This window comes from Fimicolochytrium jonesii, assembly GCF_025526975.1.
Source record: "Fimicolochytrium jonesii strain JEL569 chromosome Unknown EV422scaffold_20, whole genome shotgun sequence".
Lineage (NCBI taxonomy): Eukaryota > Fungi > Chytridiomycota > Chytridiomycetes > Spizellomycetales > Powellomycetaceae > Fimicolochytrium > Fimicolochytrium jonesii.
The window spans coordinates 116,226-133,974 of record NW_026515687.1 but is presented as its reverse complement, the minus strand read 5'-3'; the positions used below and the strand labels follow the sequence as shown (position 1 = coordinate 133,974).

Sequence of the window (17,749 nt, the reverse complement as noted above, 5' to 3'; positions counted from 1 at the left end):
CTTCCAAAACGTATTCGTCATCTACATCTATTTGATGCTTTTATCGATAAACAAGGCCGCTATAAGTATCCCAGGATGCGGTGCGAAAACTTCTCGGGATCACTACTTTGGGAGTAATCATGCCCGCTCTAAGAGTTCTTCAACCCGATGCTGTGGATCTCAGCAGTCTCCAGCTGGGTCGGCTTGTCACCCTCGAGAATTGCCGCATCCACGATGTCCTCTATGGACCCTCCGCGGTAAAGCTGACCTTTGTCTTGAAAGATCTTACTTTACCAGCTTACTCTTTGACTACTCTTGGTGGCCGATTCGGTACCACCGACTGGAGGACCATGGGTAAGATTAAAGTGAGGGCCCAGACTGTCTTACAGAGTCGCGAACATAGATTTCTATTGGATCTCGAGCGCCGCGTCAAGGTTCTTATTGACGCGGCCTATCCTACATGGACCATCCGGAGTCAAGGAAGGTCTGCACAGCGGCCCGACCTGCTTCTCAACGGCACTAGCATCTTCAAAAGAAACGAGTTGGAGGAGTACCCTCCCGAAATCAGTATCATCCTGCAACCTTACAAACCCCCTGGCTCTCAGGAAGCACACGATTGTTTCAAGTTTGCTATGCGAGATGGAGACACCAGCGACATCATTGAAGATTTCATACCCTCAAAGGTCACAGATCCAAGAGGTGACCTAGTAGGCCCAGGAGACAAGCTAGCCGCTGTCGTCCAGCTTGATCGCATTGTGTACTATGGTGTGCACACCCAAGGTATCTCCATACAGCTGACCATGTTTCAAGGAAAACTTTGGAGGAAACCTCCTTCATACACTCACAGACGATACCCGGTGGAAGATCTCTTGACCGATCTGGATAACCTGGCGATGACAGACAGAAACAGGGACCCGGGTCAGAATAGTGACGTGGCCGCTGCCCTCTTGGCAATCAACGAGGAGGCGGAGGAGGCCCCTACCATAGGCATGTGCCCAGTATGTTTGACGGATCGAGTAAATGTGGCGCTAAACTGCGGCCACGCCCATTGTCGCCGATGTGCCGACTCAATAACTCTTTGTTCAGTGTGTCGTGCCAGGATAACTACCAGGCAGCCACTCTTCCTTGCGTAAGTTTATCGATAAACTCGCCAGCGCAATTGAGCGCAATCACGTGATACGGAGCCGATATGGTGCTAGCATACATACGTCTCGATCGCAGAGCCAGAAGCAGTTACCTACTTGCCAACATCCCACACAAAATGGCTACCCCATACAAACCTCTCAAAGCCCAAGTCATTAGACCTAACTGGCCTTTCATCGTTGCTACACTACGTCTCGCCCTCTCTATTGGCCTTACCGGTTACGCTTTACTTCATGCCCGCAAGTCGATTGCTCAACATATCCGCGCCAAGACTGCGCAAGAATGCGCCCCGTTCGCCTCTGGAGTCGCTGACCTTACCATATTTGTTTCTGCACTCGCCTCTATTGCGTTGGTCAATTCTGCGCCGTATGAAAAGTGGCCTGCCCTTCAATTTGCTGCTGCGTTTGTCATACTCGGCCTCCTCGTGGTGGCATCCTTTACATTCGTCTTTCAGCTGGCCTCCTTTGGGGTGGCCTTGGATGAACACTTTGAATGCGTGTGGAGCAGCGGCTTGATCAAGGGATTTGCCATCACATTCGTCCTCATCAACGGGCCTCTTGTAGTTGGGATCACATCCTATGTGGGGTTGAAACTATGGAGAGTTCTCAGATGGTTCGCAAGGCAATCAGTCATTGTCACGGAGGCGAGGAGGGAAGACGATACACGAACTCAGCAGCAGATATGCGTCCGCGTTGAGACTGATATAAAAAGTAGGGATCCTCCTATTGACGTATACAACCCAGCGCGGATTAGGGTAAAGTAGGAACCTGATATCAGACATGGCAGAGACTCCTGTACCTGCATCTCTACCTGTAGTAGTCAAGTACGCCTATGACAATACAGTCCATCACACTGATTGCGTAAAGGCATTCCATTCGGTTCAGGCCGAGTCAGCTGATCTCATCATATGTGACCCGCCGTACAACTTTGGGAAGGACTTTGGGACGATAGTGATAAGAGGCGAGAGGATGAGTATCTCGCTTGGTGCAAGGATTGGATCCTCCAATGCCACCGTGTTCTCAAGAGGACAGGTACATGTTACATCTATGGTCTGTCCACCACGTTGGCTCTGATCTACGCCCGGATACATGGTAACAAAGCCATCACGTGGAAAGTGGACTGGCTTGTTTGGCACGATACGAACAAGACAAATCCAAAGGCAAAGAGCTTTCAGCGATCGCATGAAAGCATCCTTTTGTGTCGCTTTCCAGGGTCAAGGTTTAACCGTGATCTAGTGCGAGAAGCCTATACTGAGGAGTACAAAAAGTACAGCCCTGGCAGGGTCCGAGCTGCTGATTCTACTGGGCGTATAAACTCGCGGAATGTCGCAACCGCCTACAATATCCATGAGGACGGTGCGTTACCACGTGACGTCATCAAAGTCTCAGCTTTGAGCGGGGCTTGCGGCAAATCGGAAGGCGTTGCCCACCCTTCTCAGAAGCCATTGCAACTGACCGAGCGTCTTGTAAAGAGCGCTATGCATACTGAGGAAGGCATAGAAACGAATGTCCTCATTCCCTTTGCAGGGGCAGGGACAGAGATGGTGGCTTGTTCTAGGCTTCCCGGCTGCAGATTTCTTGCGTTTGAGATCAACGCCAAATACGTTGAGCTCGCAAAGAAGCGTATGGCAGTGGAGTAACTTACTTTGCTTACGCATGTCACATGAACTGGCTTTGCTTATTCAAAGTTATGAAAGTGAATGTACATACAAGCAGCCTCTATACAAGGCCTTCAAAAGTATCCACGGCAGTTTGACGAGGAGCAGTAAACCCAAAGGATCTATATAAGCATCTCTGAGGAGAGAGCAAGTGACGAAGAGCTGTCCCCCGGCGTTGATACTATCGTAGACCCTTTTCAGTCACCCCAACGATGAACTCGCCATCCGTCATGTCCACCTTGAAAGGAGGCGCGTATGTCATATAGTACTCCTTCAAAATGAGGCCACCGTTCCAGAAACGTGGCACGTGCGCTCCCGTTGGTTTGGTCAACTTATCGACGTCAAAGGAGTAGGATTTGTACATGTCCTTCTCAAACGGCCATCCTACGATTCCAACATCAGCCGGGCTGAACACTGTACCTTCGCATTGCATTAGCTTCCTTTTCCATCGCCGCAAAGCGAGCCTGATCAAACGTGCTCTGATCACACTGGCTATCAGATCTTTGACAAGACGACATGATAAGCGCACGATGTGTAGCGTATCGGTGTCTGTCAGTGTAAAGACGTGTCGCAGTACGTCCTGTTGAAACATAATGTTGCGGAACCGCCACGGAGGCAACTGAGAGAGGAGGTTACCCCCTTTACACACTTTTCTCGAAAGCCAGCCGCTGTATGACCCTTTTAAGGAACTGTGCTTGTTCCGCGTTGATGTCCTCCTGATACTGAGCAATGACGAGAAAGGGGCACTGCGCCGATCAACGTCGGATAAGTACAGTAGGAACTGTTTTCCCACTATTCCATACAACTTCAGATTATCAAGGCTGATTGGTTGCTCCGCTAGGGAAGCCGTGATTCGCTCCAACTTCTCTGCTATGAGTCTCCGATTACGTAACACGGTCTGTCCGTCATGGCACGGCAGCTCTCAATAGAGTGTCACACGATAGGCGGCTTTGTCCTGTCTTGCGGATTTCCCTATCTGCGCTCGTAGCTTATCAATGTAGAGGGCAACCTCAGATTTGGCATCGAGCTCCCGTAACAGAGCAGTATCGTGCTCACCAAGCGGCTTGAAGACAATCGTTGCCTCACGTGACATGTAACTATCAAGGGCTTTGAAGGGCCGCCTGATGCCTTTCTTGAGCGTTGAGAAAACAATATCTCACCCCACAACGCAGAAGAGTCAAAGCTGGTGGATGCTGTAGATCTCGGGAGTAGGATCAAAACAATGTTTACTATATCTGAAGCTGCCATGACGCTCGGCTCGTAAAGTACATGTAGAGCACAAGTATGGTAGAGCACAAGTATCCATGCTTCCGTAGGTATTCTACACTACTTGGCTTGCCAGTGACTATACTGAGATGTACGCCCGTCCGGCCCTTGAACCAACTTGGTACCGCCCCACTCGGTCTTCTTGTAGCCGCCGCCATTTTTCTTCGGCTCGTGCACAGACCAGGAGGTAATCTTCTTTGTGTTGTAGATGGCGTACTCGGAATTGCGTACGTCCGTTCCGGAGGGAGCGTGGAGGCTATCGTATCCGGCGTTGCGATGATAGCCTTTAGGGTCCGCACGTGTGCTCACAGCCATCTTGCCCATATCGGCCTCAATCTTGACAGCGACACGCTTGTTTCCACAGAGAGCTTTGCGGCTAGAAGATTGGACGCTGTCGGTGGCATAGACGGCTGGACCGTACATTCCCCTGCAGCACATCGGCGATGATTAGCGTGCAAGACAGTTTGATACATACAGTTACACGTCTTACTTCTTTCCGGAGCGAAGACCACCAGTCGAGATTGAACTCTTAGCGTGGTCGGGGGCGATGTGCCACAGGGTTTTCTTCTCAGGCATGATGCTGCGGTAGGTTGATGAAAGGTTGGTGTTGCGTTGCGGGTTTCCTTTCACTTTGGGGCGGGGAACGTCTCGGGCCTTCTTCTTATCTAAACGTGCCAAGACAACGGTTGCTTGAGGAAGGAAGCAACAACGGTTGCGACAGTAGAGGTTTCTATGTCTTGGCACATTTGCGTATCGCAACGCGAATGTTGAGGTCCGCGGCTGCTAGCCCCACATGCGAGTACAGCTGTGAGCGCACAAATGAACGCCCGGGGCTAATCCACAGGCTTGAGCCTCGCAGCGCCACCATCGTGTGTGTAACCGTTTAACCAGTTGTTTGATGAGCTAAGCTACATAGAACACAACAGAATGTGAAGAGATTGAGCACAGCTGCTATAACCCCAATAGCAAAGAGCGTCTTGAGCCCTGGTTCCTTGATCAGTCCCCAGCCGGTGTCCGGCGAATGTGCACGGCTCCATCTCCAATCTTCCTCGTACTCTAGGAATGACGCGCGAGAACCGAAGTAGACTAGCTCATCCACTCTCTTTGGCCAATAGCATGATTGTTCTATGTCCGTGCGGGGAATAGGTTGGCCGCGATATCTTGTTACGGTGCTTCGTACGGCCGTACTGCATGATACGCTTACGTTGACCGGTGTGTCATAGTCTCCTAAAGAAAGCAGGAGGCAACCACAATGGTCATACTCAGTGTCAAGTCTCCGCTCCAAAGCGGATCGCTGGGCGGCAATATAGTCGTCTACCCTTCCGTTCAACGCTCGAGAAGATATGACAAGGGCAATCGCCGAAAAGCACGCGATAGCAACGAACAGCAGGCACAACAACGCGGTACGTTTACGCCCAGCTGCGGCCGCTCTGCTCAGATCAGTTCTCGCGTTGCCCGTCTCCGGCTCATCTGAGCTCAATCGGGTTGAGGTAGCATCAGGACGAGTATTGAGCTGGTCCAGACTGTACGCTGGGGGATCCTCGTCTTTCATGTTTAGGTATCGGATTGTGTAAGGCGTAAGAAGCACAAAGGGCCTGCATTATATACCATCTACATCTGCTTTGCCTTCCCCCTAGAGGCAAACGCTACAAGTCTACACAGATGTGGCCCTCATACGTCAGCCCGGAACAACCTAGAGCAGAGAGTGTCTCTATGACCGACGGTCTACGATATCGCGGGGTCAGCTTGAGATCATGAAGGATGTCAGGACAAAGGCGGATAAGGCTCCTGATCATAGAAGGTGTATCAGACTCATCCACATCGCGGCATCCATCCTCTACACTAAGTGGTACGTCTCCTATATCAAGCGCAGCTTCCTCTGCAGACCACGGTTTAACGAAGACAGCGTTTTCGTAAGTGATCGCCTTCTGCTGTATCACATAGCTACACGACGGCAGGAAAGGGGACGGATCGTCAAGCGTAACCATGAAGTTCAAGGTGTCCTGAGAAATATGCCGCAGCGCCCTTTCCCAGAGGAAGATTCCGAATAGTGTTGTCGTTGGTAAGCGTTTCACCTTGGCGAGGCTAGCAAGAGCCCTCCAATCTTCCCAAACGACGGCTCTGTTAAGGGACGTCATGGCATGCTGGTGATCGAGCCCAGCTTGAACGAGAAGGTTCAGGATGCAGCAGTGGACCGGAGAGCAGTAGGGGAACTCTGGCCACCGACATAGATCCGGGTGACGACGGAGAAGGGCTCTCACGACGTCCGCATCATGCGTGTGATGGATATATGAGCAGATCTCTCGGCATTCGTCTTCAGTTATCAGGTCCATTGGATCATTGTCGAGGTATCGGTCTCGTATGTACTGCGATTCTAGGTCGGCCATTACTCGTAGTGTTCGCGAGCGTATAAGGGGCGCGCTTTGTGTCCTCGCGCCTTTTTGGTAAAGAGAGGATACGCGTTTGGTGCAAATCTTTTTTTGGATTCCCAAAAAAAATTTCATACTGAAACGCGGCAGGTCACATGACTATTATTCATGGACTTCAGACACATATAGCCCCTTCACCGCCACGGTTCGAATTCGTCATGTTGTAGATTGGAATCTTGGTAGTCCCGGGAGGGCAGGTTACGCTATAGATATTTGTAGTTTTATCGCAGCTCGCGTTTCCATACGTTTCTGTGATACCGTCCCATCTGTTAGGTACCCCATACAAACACACCCCACCTGCGGCGGTACCAGCGTCGCAAAGAGCAGCCTCCCCGCCGTAACCGCCATACGTCATCTTGAATAGGGTATGCTTCTCCGTTCCTGCAGGACAGCCGCCGACGTATACGTTGGCCGTCTTGTCGCAGGCGGCTTTTCCAGACGGAGGCAGAGCTTGCTCGTCCCAAATCCCTGGCTTCCCGCCCAGACATGCTGTGGCATCCTGAACCTTTGGGCTACACACCGCACCTTCCCCGCCCCTACCTGTGTTGCTCATGGTGAACAGGCTCGTCTTCACCGTACCAGCAGGGCACTCCACGGTCCACATGTTGTTTGTAGTGTTGCATTTTGCCCTGCCCGTCGTTGATTGCCATTCGTCCCACACGTTGACACCATTGTTAACACAATAGCCACCAGCCGAGATGGTGTTCGGGGTGACGCATCCAGATGTATCGGTTGGGCCGAAGGTTCCATCCGCTTGACACATGGCTGTGACGGTGCCAGTCTGGGGGGCTGGGCAGCTTCCTTGGCCCGTTTTGCCGACGGCGGTGACGGGGAATGTATCTGTTTTGAGACACTGTGTTGGCGTGTTGGTACCTGATCCTGTGCCAGATACTGATCCTGATCCTGATCCTGCCTTGGCAGCGGACTTGAAGATGCCCTTGAACCAACCCTGTGTCCAACCAAAGATACCAATGAGTAAAATGATCACGAAGATGATCAAAGAGATGACAAGCGCGCGCATGATTGCTGGTTGTGACTATCCGCTCCGTTTACATATATGATGACAGATAAATTTTCCATCATCACCACGTATACTACCATAGAGTTCGTCGGCGTCTAGAAAGCTCACACCCCCGGCACCCTACCCCTTGGAACCTGGAATCTGAACTGTAGAACACTGCCCAAAACCAAGAAACTCGAAAATTTCTAAGTCCCTAGGGTTCCAGGCAACCCAATAATAAAACCCAACCCAGGGGGTCTTGTAACCCTAACCCTAATCCTAACCCTAACCCTAATCCTAACCCTAACCCCAAGTTTCATGCCCTGATCGATCACTACTTCGGCAAGGAGGATACGCCGTGGTTTGAAGGCGAAGATATGCTGCTACCGGTGGCATCGCCTCACAACTTGGCGTATCGCTTGGACGGCATGTACGAGATGCTTGGGCGGGTCATTGTATGTGCCTATCGCTGGGCTCGAATCGTTCCGACAACGCTCCATCCTGCTTTTGTAAACTACCTCCACCACAGCCACAATTGCTCGGGTATCCACCTCCCCCATTATTGGCAGATCACCGCGGAAACGGTGAAGCTCTTCGACAAGGAACTCGGCGAGGTACTGTTGGGTATGCGTGACAAGGGGATCGACCGCAAAACAAAGCGTGAAACATGGGAGGCCAGGTATGTACTCGACGTTGCAGTGTTCTTGACCGCCCTCAGTGAACGGTTTACCGAGTCCGTTCTTCCGTCGGTAGACTCAGGGCATGCGTTGAGCGACTGGGTGTGCCTATTCATGTTCCAACTTACGTGAATGATGCACACCGTCCGCAGCCGCTTCGCCGCAGCTGGAATGATCTCTGGACGTTCTGGGAAAACGCCGACCGCCATTCGCGTTCGATCGAATACCACGTGCTGTACGCAAGTAGGGATGGCCCGATGGCCGACATGGTAAAGGGGATGGGCGTGGAATTTGTCGGAATCCTCCATTCGGTCCCATGCGGAGTCGTCATGTCGTTATTCGCGCCTGTACTGCTCATGTATGATGAGATTTCCCGCCATCTGGAATTCACGTGCAAATCTGCAATGAGCCGGGATCTCGTCAACACCGCCGCGCAGCTCTCCCGATGTGCATTGAAAGAAGTTCCAAAGGACCAGACGCTGGACAATTTCGTCCATGCCATCACGGGTTCTCACGTATTCCCGACGCGAATCTACGTCCTCTTTTGCTTGGATGAGGGCCAAAAGCTTCCCGAATACAGCTCATGCTCCAAACGGCTGACCTTCTACTTTCCCACGGACTTGCTTGACGAGCACGGTAGCCCCCGGTCCCCAAACCCGTTTGGCGGCCCCCTCTGGGACGGTTTGGCCGAAATCCATCGTCAAGGACCCTTGGCGTATGGGCTTTTGTAGCGTTTCTCCCTCCTTCTCAAGCTTGCTGTGAATTATCAGTTTAGGAGCCCGCCCATAATTAACCGGCCATATTCCCTGCCTATATTCCCCTCGATATTCCACCCTCTTTATTCCACCATGTATTCCCTCTGTCAATCCCCCCCGTCCCAATGTGGTATAGCTGTATTTGTATCTGCTCCTCTGTCGCTCCTATAGCCGAAATCCTGAATGGTCAGTTCCCACCGCCGTTGAAAGAAAAAAACGTAAAAGCGCACGTGACGGGAACGCTATGTGGCGCAGGGGACACCCTGACAGTTTTTGACATCTTTTCCTTGCGGAAATGTTTGATAAAACACGTAAAAGCGCACGTGACGGGAACGCTATGTGGCGCAGCGGGCACGCTGACAATTTTTGACATCTTTTCCTTGGGGAAATGTTTGAATTTCATGCACGCCACACGCGAAATGTTTGCTCTTCGGAAGAAAGGTTCAATAGATGTTTGATCCTTGGAAGAAATGTTTGCGTTTCAAACATCCTCGGGCAAAATGTTTGCGTTTCGTGCGAACTGGCTGAAAAAGGTTGCATTTTGTTGCGCACGCTGGCATTATGTTTGCTTCTCAGGAGAAATGTTTGCTTTGCATGGACCTCGAAAAGTATTTTTGGCAGAGCCAGCTGGTCTTACCTTGGTATTGACTTCATGAGCTTTGTGCTACCAGCTTGTATCTTTATATTTTCGCTCAAGTGAAAGAAAAGAAGCTTAGTAAGCACAACCTCTCCTCATCCATATAAATCCATTTCCGCTGAACCGAAGCGCGCCTCAACCGAACCGCAGCATCAAATGTATCATATATATACTCTCTCTTTGTCACTCGACTGCACAGATCTTAGAACAAAACAGGCTAAGCGCACACTCTGTTCACAACATTGCACTCTCATTTTGCATCAACATTGACCTAATTCATCGCTCTCGACACAGGTACGTCAAAATCTGGTCTCCAGGGTGATTTCTGTCGTAAGAACGGAAAGGGGATTCACCCAGCGCATCTAGTCGCAGAAAACCAGGAGACCTTGAATTCTGCTTCCGATGCCTTTAAGTCCTCCCCGCCGGCCCCATCGGTTTTATCCGTTATCTCTACCACAATCTACCCTAGCATCGTCGATCCTGGTTTTTAGCCAGTGTATGCGGACCTGATGGTGTGGGATCAACTGAATTTATGAAGTCTTATACCAAGAAAATGTGACGGGGCAGAGACATTGAATGAGAAACCGTCCAGTCTTTCCACCAACTACGGCTGGAGACTGGCTGTCGCCGCTACGGTAGATATAGGGCCGATCGCCTTTGCACCGGCCTTCAAGGCGGTCATCCAAGCATCTTTGTGCTCTTTGTCTCCAAATCTGAGTTTGATATGCTCACCATCTTGCGTGGCAAGAGAGATGGTGGTATCGTTGACTGTTTTCACACTGTTTCGCTGATACACATAGTAATTTGACGTGCTTTGTCGATACTAAAGAGGGGAGGAGAGGGTTAGTACGGAGCGCGTTCGCGATGATGTGCAGAATCCCATAGATGTCATAGCTTCCGTAAAATGATAGCCCCTTTGTTAGCAAGATAAAACAACGAATGTGCTGAAAATGCGCCAAGAATCCCGGTGCCAATTTGAGATTGAACCAGCGTGACCTGCACGGAAATAACCTATCAACGCCCACTTGTCCACGAAAGCAAAGCTGCATGAAGTCTTACCGATAAACACATGCATTTCTCCATTTGCTGCTCGTGCGAAATGCTTTCAACGCCAAAGGAGTTTGTTTGGTTGCTGTCCTCCAAATCGTTGGCTGAAGGTTTATGGGATGGGCTCCTATTCCTGGATTGTGTCCCTGAATCGGCATCTTCTTTATTGTCGCGCGTTTCCAAAGCCCTGATAGCGATGAGCTTCGGGATGAAAAGCTGGGTGGATACGAAGACGGAGCCCAAAATGAGCAGGAATGCAACGAAGAGGCTGCGGACTTGAAATCCAAACAGCTCGACTGCGTAGTTCATCGGTAGAAGGATGACTGAAACCAGCATAAGGGTGTAGATGCAGCTAATGATATGCTGAGATTCGTTGAAGGCCGATTTCACATTGCGCACTTGAACCGCGGAATAAATGCCGAGAAGCAACCAAAGACTGTTGTACACAATCAGAGTTGTCGAGAAAGCTTGAGCAGTAGAAGAATCATTCGAAGTGCAACCCCCTAAAAAGGAAGATGCGAGTTGGCAAAGCTTCCCCGAGAAGTATATACGGACAGCACGGACATACAATACAATGAACCGCCAACATCCGTTAGCAGTTGCGGCCGAGGTTTGTCCTGTGCGAACCAGGCTATCAAAATGATCTATAGCAATTGATCAGATCTTCCTCCAGGCGAACCTTTGACAAGCCATTCGTACCCAATCAACTGCGACTGCTGCTCCAGAGACTGCGAAGAGGAACCTGTCTCGCAGGGCCCAGCGAAACCGCTTGGCGGTGAAAGGAAAGTTGCTATACCGGAAGTATAAGCTTGGTTAACAATGCAATGGGACACAGGTGTCGGAATCATGAAAATGTAGACTTACAATAAGATGTGAACACGTAGCGTCTTAATCACGAGGCTCCTACAGCATACAAAGCATTAAGCTATTAGTCGACAGGCTGCGTCAAGGCAATGGTTTGTTGAGGAGTTTTCTCACCCGATCGCGATTGTGAACCCAACAGCAACGAACAAAGGCTGCAGAATGCAGGTAGTGGCATTCGGAATGTCGATGTAGGTGTATACGTCCAACAGTCCAAGAATGCTTCCGAAGATAATTTGAAAAGAGAACCCAGGGCTGGCGGCCCGAATTATATTGCTCTTTCTGTATATGATGACCGCTATGGCCAAGACACACACGTATGCCAATGCCACCGTTTTGATAGCGGCGACCACTCCGCCGAGGCCAGACTTCCAGACAAAGTTCGAGTAGCGCACACACTGATTCTGGAATCCGCTGCCTAGCATATACTGGCCGTGTGGACAGTCTTCGCAATGGTTTGTTTCAAGGTTCAAGAAAGTTCCAGGAGGACATTTGACGTGTATAGGCACGGTAGCTTGCTTGGATGCCGTGTCCAATCCGTCGGAAACGAGATAAGTAATTTGTGATGCCGGCTTCCCGCCTTCATACTCGTTGGGATTGTAAAAGGTAAGCTCAGTGCCCGCAAGAAATTCATCCCCAGCAGCTACAGCCTTGCCGCTACTCGTGTAGAATGCGCCTCGTTCCGGAACAGTGACAATTTTGATCGTCAGGACGTCACCATCAGGATCGAAAGCCGTTAGGGACACGGTAGTGTTGATGCCTGGCTCTACCAGAAGTGGGGCCAAATACCCTCCGACGGGAGCATTGGGCAGGTACAGCGCCGGTAGTGCCGCGGCTTTCTGTGTGCTCCCATCCTTGTCCCAGCAATCTGCCTGAGGCACTTCTGTCGCTGTGCATTGCCCGGCACCCAGTGGGCAATAAGGAAGCTTATTGGGAACACATCCACCTGGGACAAGGTCGTTTTTGAAAGGACTTGAATCCTTGAGATACCGGTTTTGCGAATAAGGCTGTTGGAACGCTATGGCATCGGCATACTGATCAAGGTTCCTGAAACCAAAACCATTTTGATTATCACGAGCACCCACAGAACTATTCGACTGTTTCCATACCAGTAGCCTTTGAGTCCCTGTTTGGTTCCCGTCAGAGTGGTGTGCATGTCGGCTTGGATTTCATTCCGGCTTCGCGCGTAATTGGAGACTCTAAACTCGTCAAGGAACCCCTTCGGAGAAGCACGCGTTAAGATAGCTGGACCTTCCGCAGGACACCGTTTCCGGCACTCACTTTATAGTAGTGGTAATTTCCCCAGAATGGCCTATTGCATGTTTTGTTAAAACATGTTGGGAGGCATTGTTTGAAATATTCTTTATGCCTCTCACGTACCAATGACACAAGTATAACCCGTCCCGCTTCCCGAAAAACGGCACATTCGCGATCTGTCCAAGAAGTTCGCCGCTACAAAAATGCCAACCTCAGAGTCTGAATCACGTGGATTGAGCGTTGCCTATATGATACTCACTTCAGATACATCCGCAATGTTGTGTTAGTTGAAACGATTGCCATGTGTTTCCTGAAAAAAGAGTTCGGAAGCTACGTGGGTATATTTTCCGAGCCTCTTGATCCGGGTATACGTTGGGAAGTGAACGCACCATTGCTCAAAGACCGGCGTAATATCAAGACTCAGAAGTCCGTTTCCGGTAGTGGGATCCCATCTGTCAGACAGGAAGACAAGGTCAAACTTTCTGCAACACCCGTCGAATTGTTTGCTTCAGCTACTTACGAGTTGTAAGCTTCCGCTTTCTGATTCGGCGAGTACTGATCAAATTTAAACCGGCCAATGCAAAAGTCTGATTTTGACCAGCGACTTTCTTTTCGAAGACACCAATTGCCTGTGTAATTTACTCCAATCTTGTTGTTTCTGTGGGGTTCAAAGGAAACCCCCGTTAGCGTTTATTCCAAGTCCATTGCGCCTGGAAACCAACCCGAAAGAGAACAGGGTGGCTGTCGGAATAGAATTGGTATGACCAAAATTCAATCGTCTCATGTAATAAAGCGATGATTAATGTCAACTTCTCAGGGGAATTATTGCGTTGATTCTCTCTTACGTATTCTCCGTAATCCGCAGTATCGAAAGAAAAATCCTGGAAAGCAGCTTTCAGTCAGATATCCTCCAATTTGAGCAAAACTGCTTTGCAAAAGTTACCTTGGCGTATGCGTAGTCATCCCCTGCCATGTAGATTACAATGTTAACTGATTTATGACAGATTTATGACTGATTTATGACGGAGCTTTTATACTTACCGTCGCAATACAAGACTCCGCCACCATCGCCTACAATGGGTTTCCGATTCGTCTTGACGTAAGCGTTTACGGTCATTACCGAGGACGTCGTGGAGCCGTCCGACACAGTGTACTGAAATCTACATATGTCCGAGACTGGTGCATCGCTGGGAGCCGCGGGAGATATCATATTGACCTCTTTGTCGGCTGAGAAGGTGCTGGACACAGTAGACAGTGCAGTGCCCCCAGATGCTTGCAACGTCAATACGGTGCTACGCTCCCACAGCTCGGCAGTGATGTAAGCCTGATGGTGAGTCCAGAGGCAGCACCTGGTTGTACCAGCGATATTTGAGCTACATGTTGGAAAAGAGATGACCGACACTAAGCCATGACATGATCGTCCTTGTTCTGTCCTGAAGCGCAAGGGCCCATTCACACCTGATCCTGCTGCCGCTGATGTCCTCGTAACACTAGCGATAATGCTGCTCCCTCGGATTGGGGCTGTAGACGGCACATATTTCGGTGCGCCTCGTATTGTGTTTGACTGTTTATATCGTCAGCATCCTGTCGATTTGGAGGGACTCGGATGATCCTTACCATTTTAATATTATAACGTTGCGCAGATAAGTCCTGAGAAGGGGGAAACGGTTGTGGGAGACTGTTTAAAACGTCCCCGAGTCCGGATTCAACCTCAACTATTTGGAAAGACCAGTATCCTACCGTCAGCCAAAATTCCCAAGCAGGGTCGTAATTGTTGAGGTTGTAATAAAACACAGTGTTCGTAATTTCGGAGGTGGTTAATGGACGGTTCATCGCCGCTTGAATTTTGCTCTGCGGGCATGAATAATGCGCTTTCAAAAATTGGTATAATGACGAAAACAATCATGCAGAGAATCAGAGCGGCAACTCCTCACCCCCTCCTGTCATTCCACTGTCAATGGCAAGCCCCTCCATTTTGTGCCGGATGTTTGTACGGCATTTTGACTACTGCTGTACAATGATGCTGTTGAAGGGACTACGGCTACAGTCACCAGAGATCTAGCACTTCGTCACATTCATATACTGATGAGCATCCCCATCATTAAGAAACGTCGCCAAAACGATGCTCAGAGCGATATTATGGCGGGCATTGACGGCGGTCTGCGTATCGGCCCATGATTCCGAGGCCTCACCCACCGTACCACGGGCAATGGCATTAGCCATCATGCACACAAATGTACCGCAGTTCTGGTCATCGGTCTGTCGAGGCGTGAAGAGGGCGTCAACCGTCGGTGTCGGTGTGTGATTGAGCGGGGCTTCAGTGGCCGTAATGTACCAATCCCACAAGAGGGAGCCGATATTGGCCATCTTATCAACGTAGTCGTCGTCATTCGGGCGAGGCTTTGAGTCAAATAAAACGAGGAATACGTTTTCGTGTCTGGTTAATGGCGAACCAGGGGGGCCAGGGGTTTTGCGGACTTGGGCGCCGGCACCGCGACAAGTATTGCAAACAGGACCCAGTGCAGATTATCTGGGTTTGATGGGAATAGCAGTATGTTGTACTCTGCAACGTTGATCGACCGCTTAACATAAAACAAAAAAGGAAAGTTAGTTTAGTTAAGTACGGTACGTTTAAGTAACTTTTCTTACCGGAACAAGCCGAATAGGGACATTGGATGTCCGTGCCATTTTGACACTTTGGAGCCAAGTGGATCCAACGGCTAGCAGTGGCGGATAAATGGTTGGGCGCCGTGATGACCTGGCTTGTAACAACGCGCACCACCTATATATCCAGAGACAAGTATCAGTGAGTGACAACAATGACACACACTCGCACGGGAAAGCGGGAACGGACCTGTTGACAGCTTGATCGTTCAGCCAGCAATCGGTTTTGACAATCCGCCGAATGATAGCGGGTTCGATGATCGACGACCCTGCCGGTATCCTCAGGTCTCCTTCTCCTTCCTTTCTGCCACAACCGAGAGCCCACTGGCCCACCGGCATATTTTTGCTTTTCATCCACCTTTGGCCACGGCTCGCCTTTCCACATTGCCGGCGGCCGGTTCCACCAACCGTCAACGTCTATATTCATTGCAGAGGGGTCGGGGTTTAGCTCTTCATTGTTGACGCGCCCGTGCGTAGGAGATTCAGTAGTGGCGGCTGCGACGGGTTCGACGGGTTCGACTGGTTCGATGTTGGGCTCTGCCAAAGAGAGCTGAGCTGCCGAAGAGAGCTGAGCTGCCAAGTCATCTGTCTGGGTGCGGAGTGTGTTGATGGTCTCTGCCATTTGCGCAACGAAATCTAGCAGCCGCTTTTCATCATAGGTAGTCTTCATCATCTGTCGCGCCTGGTCCTTGTCAACTCCCTCAACTCCACCGCCGCCGCTGCCACCACCGCCGCCGCTGTCTGCCATGGTTTCAACTCCACTGCCGCTGTCTGCCATGATTTCAACTCCACCGCCGCTGTCTGCCATGATTTCAACTCCACCGCCACCGCCGCTGTCCGCCATGATTTCAACTCCACTGCTACCGCCGCTGTCCGCCATGATTTCAACTCCACCGCCGCTGTCCACCATGGTTTCAACTCCACCGCCGCCGTCGTCAACTCCGCCGAAAGCAAAGCCAATGTTGGGGTTTGAGATGGCGCTGGGTGTGGTAGTGTGGGTTGGGCCAGGTGTTGGTGTGGGCTGGTGGTCTCCGTCCCGGTTCTGTGCCCATGCAGCCTTGTCAACAAACTGGTGGATCCGCGCCCCGGGCCGCATAGAGAGAGGGTCATTTGGGAGAACCGGAGCAAAAATGTTGTCTATAATACATAGATGAGTGCGCTGTGTCAATGCATGCGGGAACACGGTCCGGTCACCTTACCTAGAGACAGCTTCTGCCCCTTTTTGCGCCACTTGAATTCCAGGTAAGGGGCATACATTCCCCACATGTCTCGCTGACCTTAATCCATTTTTGCTTTGGCCAGCGCCGCAAAGTACGGATCCCTCATGGAAGGCCGATATCTCGCAAAAACGTGTTTGGTGACACTCCTTCATGAATGCGTGATTGTAGCGTTCTTTGACAAACGCGACGACATCCTCCCTGGAGGTAAAGTACATGCGGCGTTTGGGGCATGTTTCTATAATACCACACATTAGTGGCCGGCTACATGAGGACAAAGGCAACTGAACCATTTGTAACTTACGTGCAAGTGTGCCAAAATGGGTCTCGATCCGCTGATAAACATTATCAGCATTACCCGACCCGTCACTAAGCATCGCAGACAGCATCGGAGACGTCCCTGTTGCTGTTGCGCGCGCCGTAGTGTGAGCAAAGGTAGACAACCCGAATTCGTTACTGGGGTCGGCGTAGGTTGTCAGGTAACTCATCTTCACTTGTATTTCATATTATATCTCTTTACTTCTACTTGATCCAAGACCCGGGCTGGCCACCCGGGTTCTCGGTGATACATTACATAAGGCGCCCAGCCTCACTGAAGCCACGCAAGCCCCACTGAGAGCCCATATATAAGGCTGTCAGTCAAGCGGGCGCTGCGAAGAGCTTCTTACTTTTTTCTTCACTACAATACACTGCTCTCAGTGTCGGGGATATCTCATCTCCACTTGTATTTCATATTATATCTCTTTACTTCTACTTCATCCGAGACCCGGGCTGGCCACCCGAGCTCTCGGTGATACATTACATAAGGCGCCAAGCCTCACTAAAGCCACGCAAGCCCCACTGGCAGCGCATATATAAAGCTGTCAGCCGAGCGGCCGCTGCAAAGAGCTTCTTACTTTTTTCTTCACTACAATACACTGCTCTCAGCCCTCTCAGAAAAGCCCAATATCGTCTACATTTCCTCTGACGTTACATGGTAGCACCACCTACCGCTAGCATCACCAAGACATTCCTTGTCAACGTTGCCCCTCTACCGGACGTCCCACTTACACTCGTTCACAAGCAAGAATGGACCAACAAACTCAAGCTATCGTTGCGGCTGTCGCAGCTGCTTTCGCTACTTGGGAGCGTGCTGTTACGCAGGATGTCCAACAAGCCGA

The 17,749-nt window shown here is 50.6% G+C and overlaps 6 protein-coding genes across 6 annotated transcripts; 2 read left to right on the top strand and 4 right to left on the bottom strand.

Annotated features, from left to right (window-relative positions):
- Positions 1 to 54: 54 nt before the first annotated feature.
- Positions 55 to 2,761, top strand: EV422DRAFT_579799 (S-adenosyl-L-methionine-dependent methyltransferase; the record flags this gene model as incomplete). Its single annotated transcript, XM_053073326.1, has 5 exons — positions 55 to 977; positions 1,095 to 1,108; positions 1,201 to 1,832; positions 2,058 to 2,477; positions 2,505 to 2,761. Exons 1-5 carry the CDS (start codon positions 120 to 122, stop codon positions 2,759 to 2,761), a joined length of 2,181 nt encoding a protein of 726 aa, XP_052923649.1. The 5' UTR covers positions 55 to 119.
- Positions 2,762 to 5,655: 2,894 nt separating this feature from the next.
- EV422DRAFT_162263 (uncharacterized protein) lies at positions 5,656 to 6,514 on the bottom strand. Its single transcript, XM_053065001.1, has one exon. It carries the CDS (start codon positions 6,430 to 6,432, stop codon positions 5,692 to 5,694), a length of 741 nt encoding a protein of 246 aa, XP_052923648.1. The 5' UTR covers positions 6,433 to 6,514; the 3' UTR covers positions 5,656 to 5,691.
- A 75-nt stretch (positions 6,515 to 6,589) lies between these two features.
- EV422DRAFT_507881 (uncharacterized protein) lies at positions 6,590 to 7,495 on the bottom strand (the record flags this gene model as incomplete). Its single annotated transcript, XM_053068692.1, has 1 exon — positions 6,590 to 7,495. One exon carries the CDS (start codon positions 7,493 to 7,495, stop codon positions 6,590 to 6,592), a length of 906 nt encoding a protein of 301 aa, XP_052923647.1.
- A 407-nt stretch (positions 7,496 to 7,902) lies between these two features.
- On the top strand, positions 7,903 to 8,882 carry EV422DRAFT_507880 (uncharacterized protein; the record flags this gene model as incomplete). The annotated part of the gene is made up of 3 exons (XM_053068691.1): positions 7,903 to 8,153; positions 8,193 to 8,253; positions 8,304 to 8,882. 3 exons carry the CDS (start codon positions 7,903 to 7,905, stop codon positions 8,880 to 8,882), a joined length of 891 nt encoding a protein of 296 aa, XP_052923646.1.
- Positions 8,883 to 10,147: 1,265 nt separating this feature from the next.
- On the bottom strand, positions 10,148 to 13,825 carry EV422DRAFT_569369 (7 transmembrane sweet-taste receptor of 3 GCPR-domain-containing protein; the record flags this gene model as incomplete). The annotated part of the gene is made up of 14 exons (XM_053072763.1): positions 10,148 to 10,366; positions 10,603 to 11,093; positions 11,159 to 11,234; positions 11,290 to 11,380; positions 11,455 to 11,493; positions 11,569 to 12,498; positions 12,561 to 12,670; positions 12,733 to 12,763; positions 12,832 to 12,903; positions 12,968 to 13,018; positions 13,098 to 13,160; positions 13,229 to 13,263; positions 13,652 to 13,674; positions 13,750 to 13,825. 14 exons carry the CDS (start codon positions 13,823 to 13,825, stop codon positions 10,148 to 10,150), a joined length of 2,307 nt encoding a protein of 768 aa, XP_052923645.1.
- Positions 13,826 to 14,766: 941 nt separating this feature from the next.
- EV422DRAFT_569368 (uncharacterized protein) lies at positions 14,767 to 17,077 on the bottom strand (the record flags this gene model as incomplete). Its single annotated transcript, XM_053072762.1, has 8 exons — positions 14,767 to 15,108; positions 15,162 to 15,290; positions 15,358 to 15,490; positions 15,563 to 15,641; positions 15,706 to 16,509; positions 16,572 to 16,602; positions 16,688 to 16,827; positions 16,894 to 17,077. 8 exons carry the CDS (start codon positions 17,075 to 17,077, stop codon positions 14,767 to 14,769), a joined length of 1,842 nt encoding a protein of 613 aa, XP_052923644.1.
- Between the last annotated feature and the right edge of the window lie 672 nt (positions 17,078 to 17,749).

Excerpts from the sequence above, each read along its gene's own strand:
- EV422DRAFT_162263 (XM_053065001.1), bottom strand. The coding sequence starts at position 6,432 with ATGGCCGACCTAGAATCGCAGTACATACGAGACCGATACCTCGACAAT.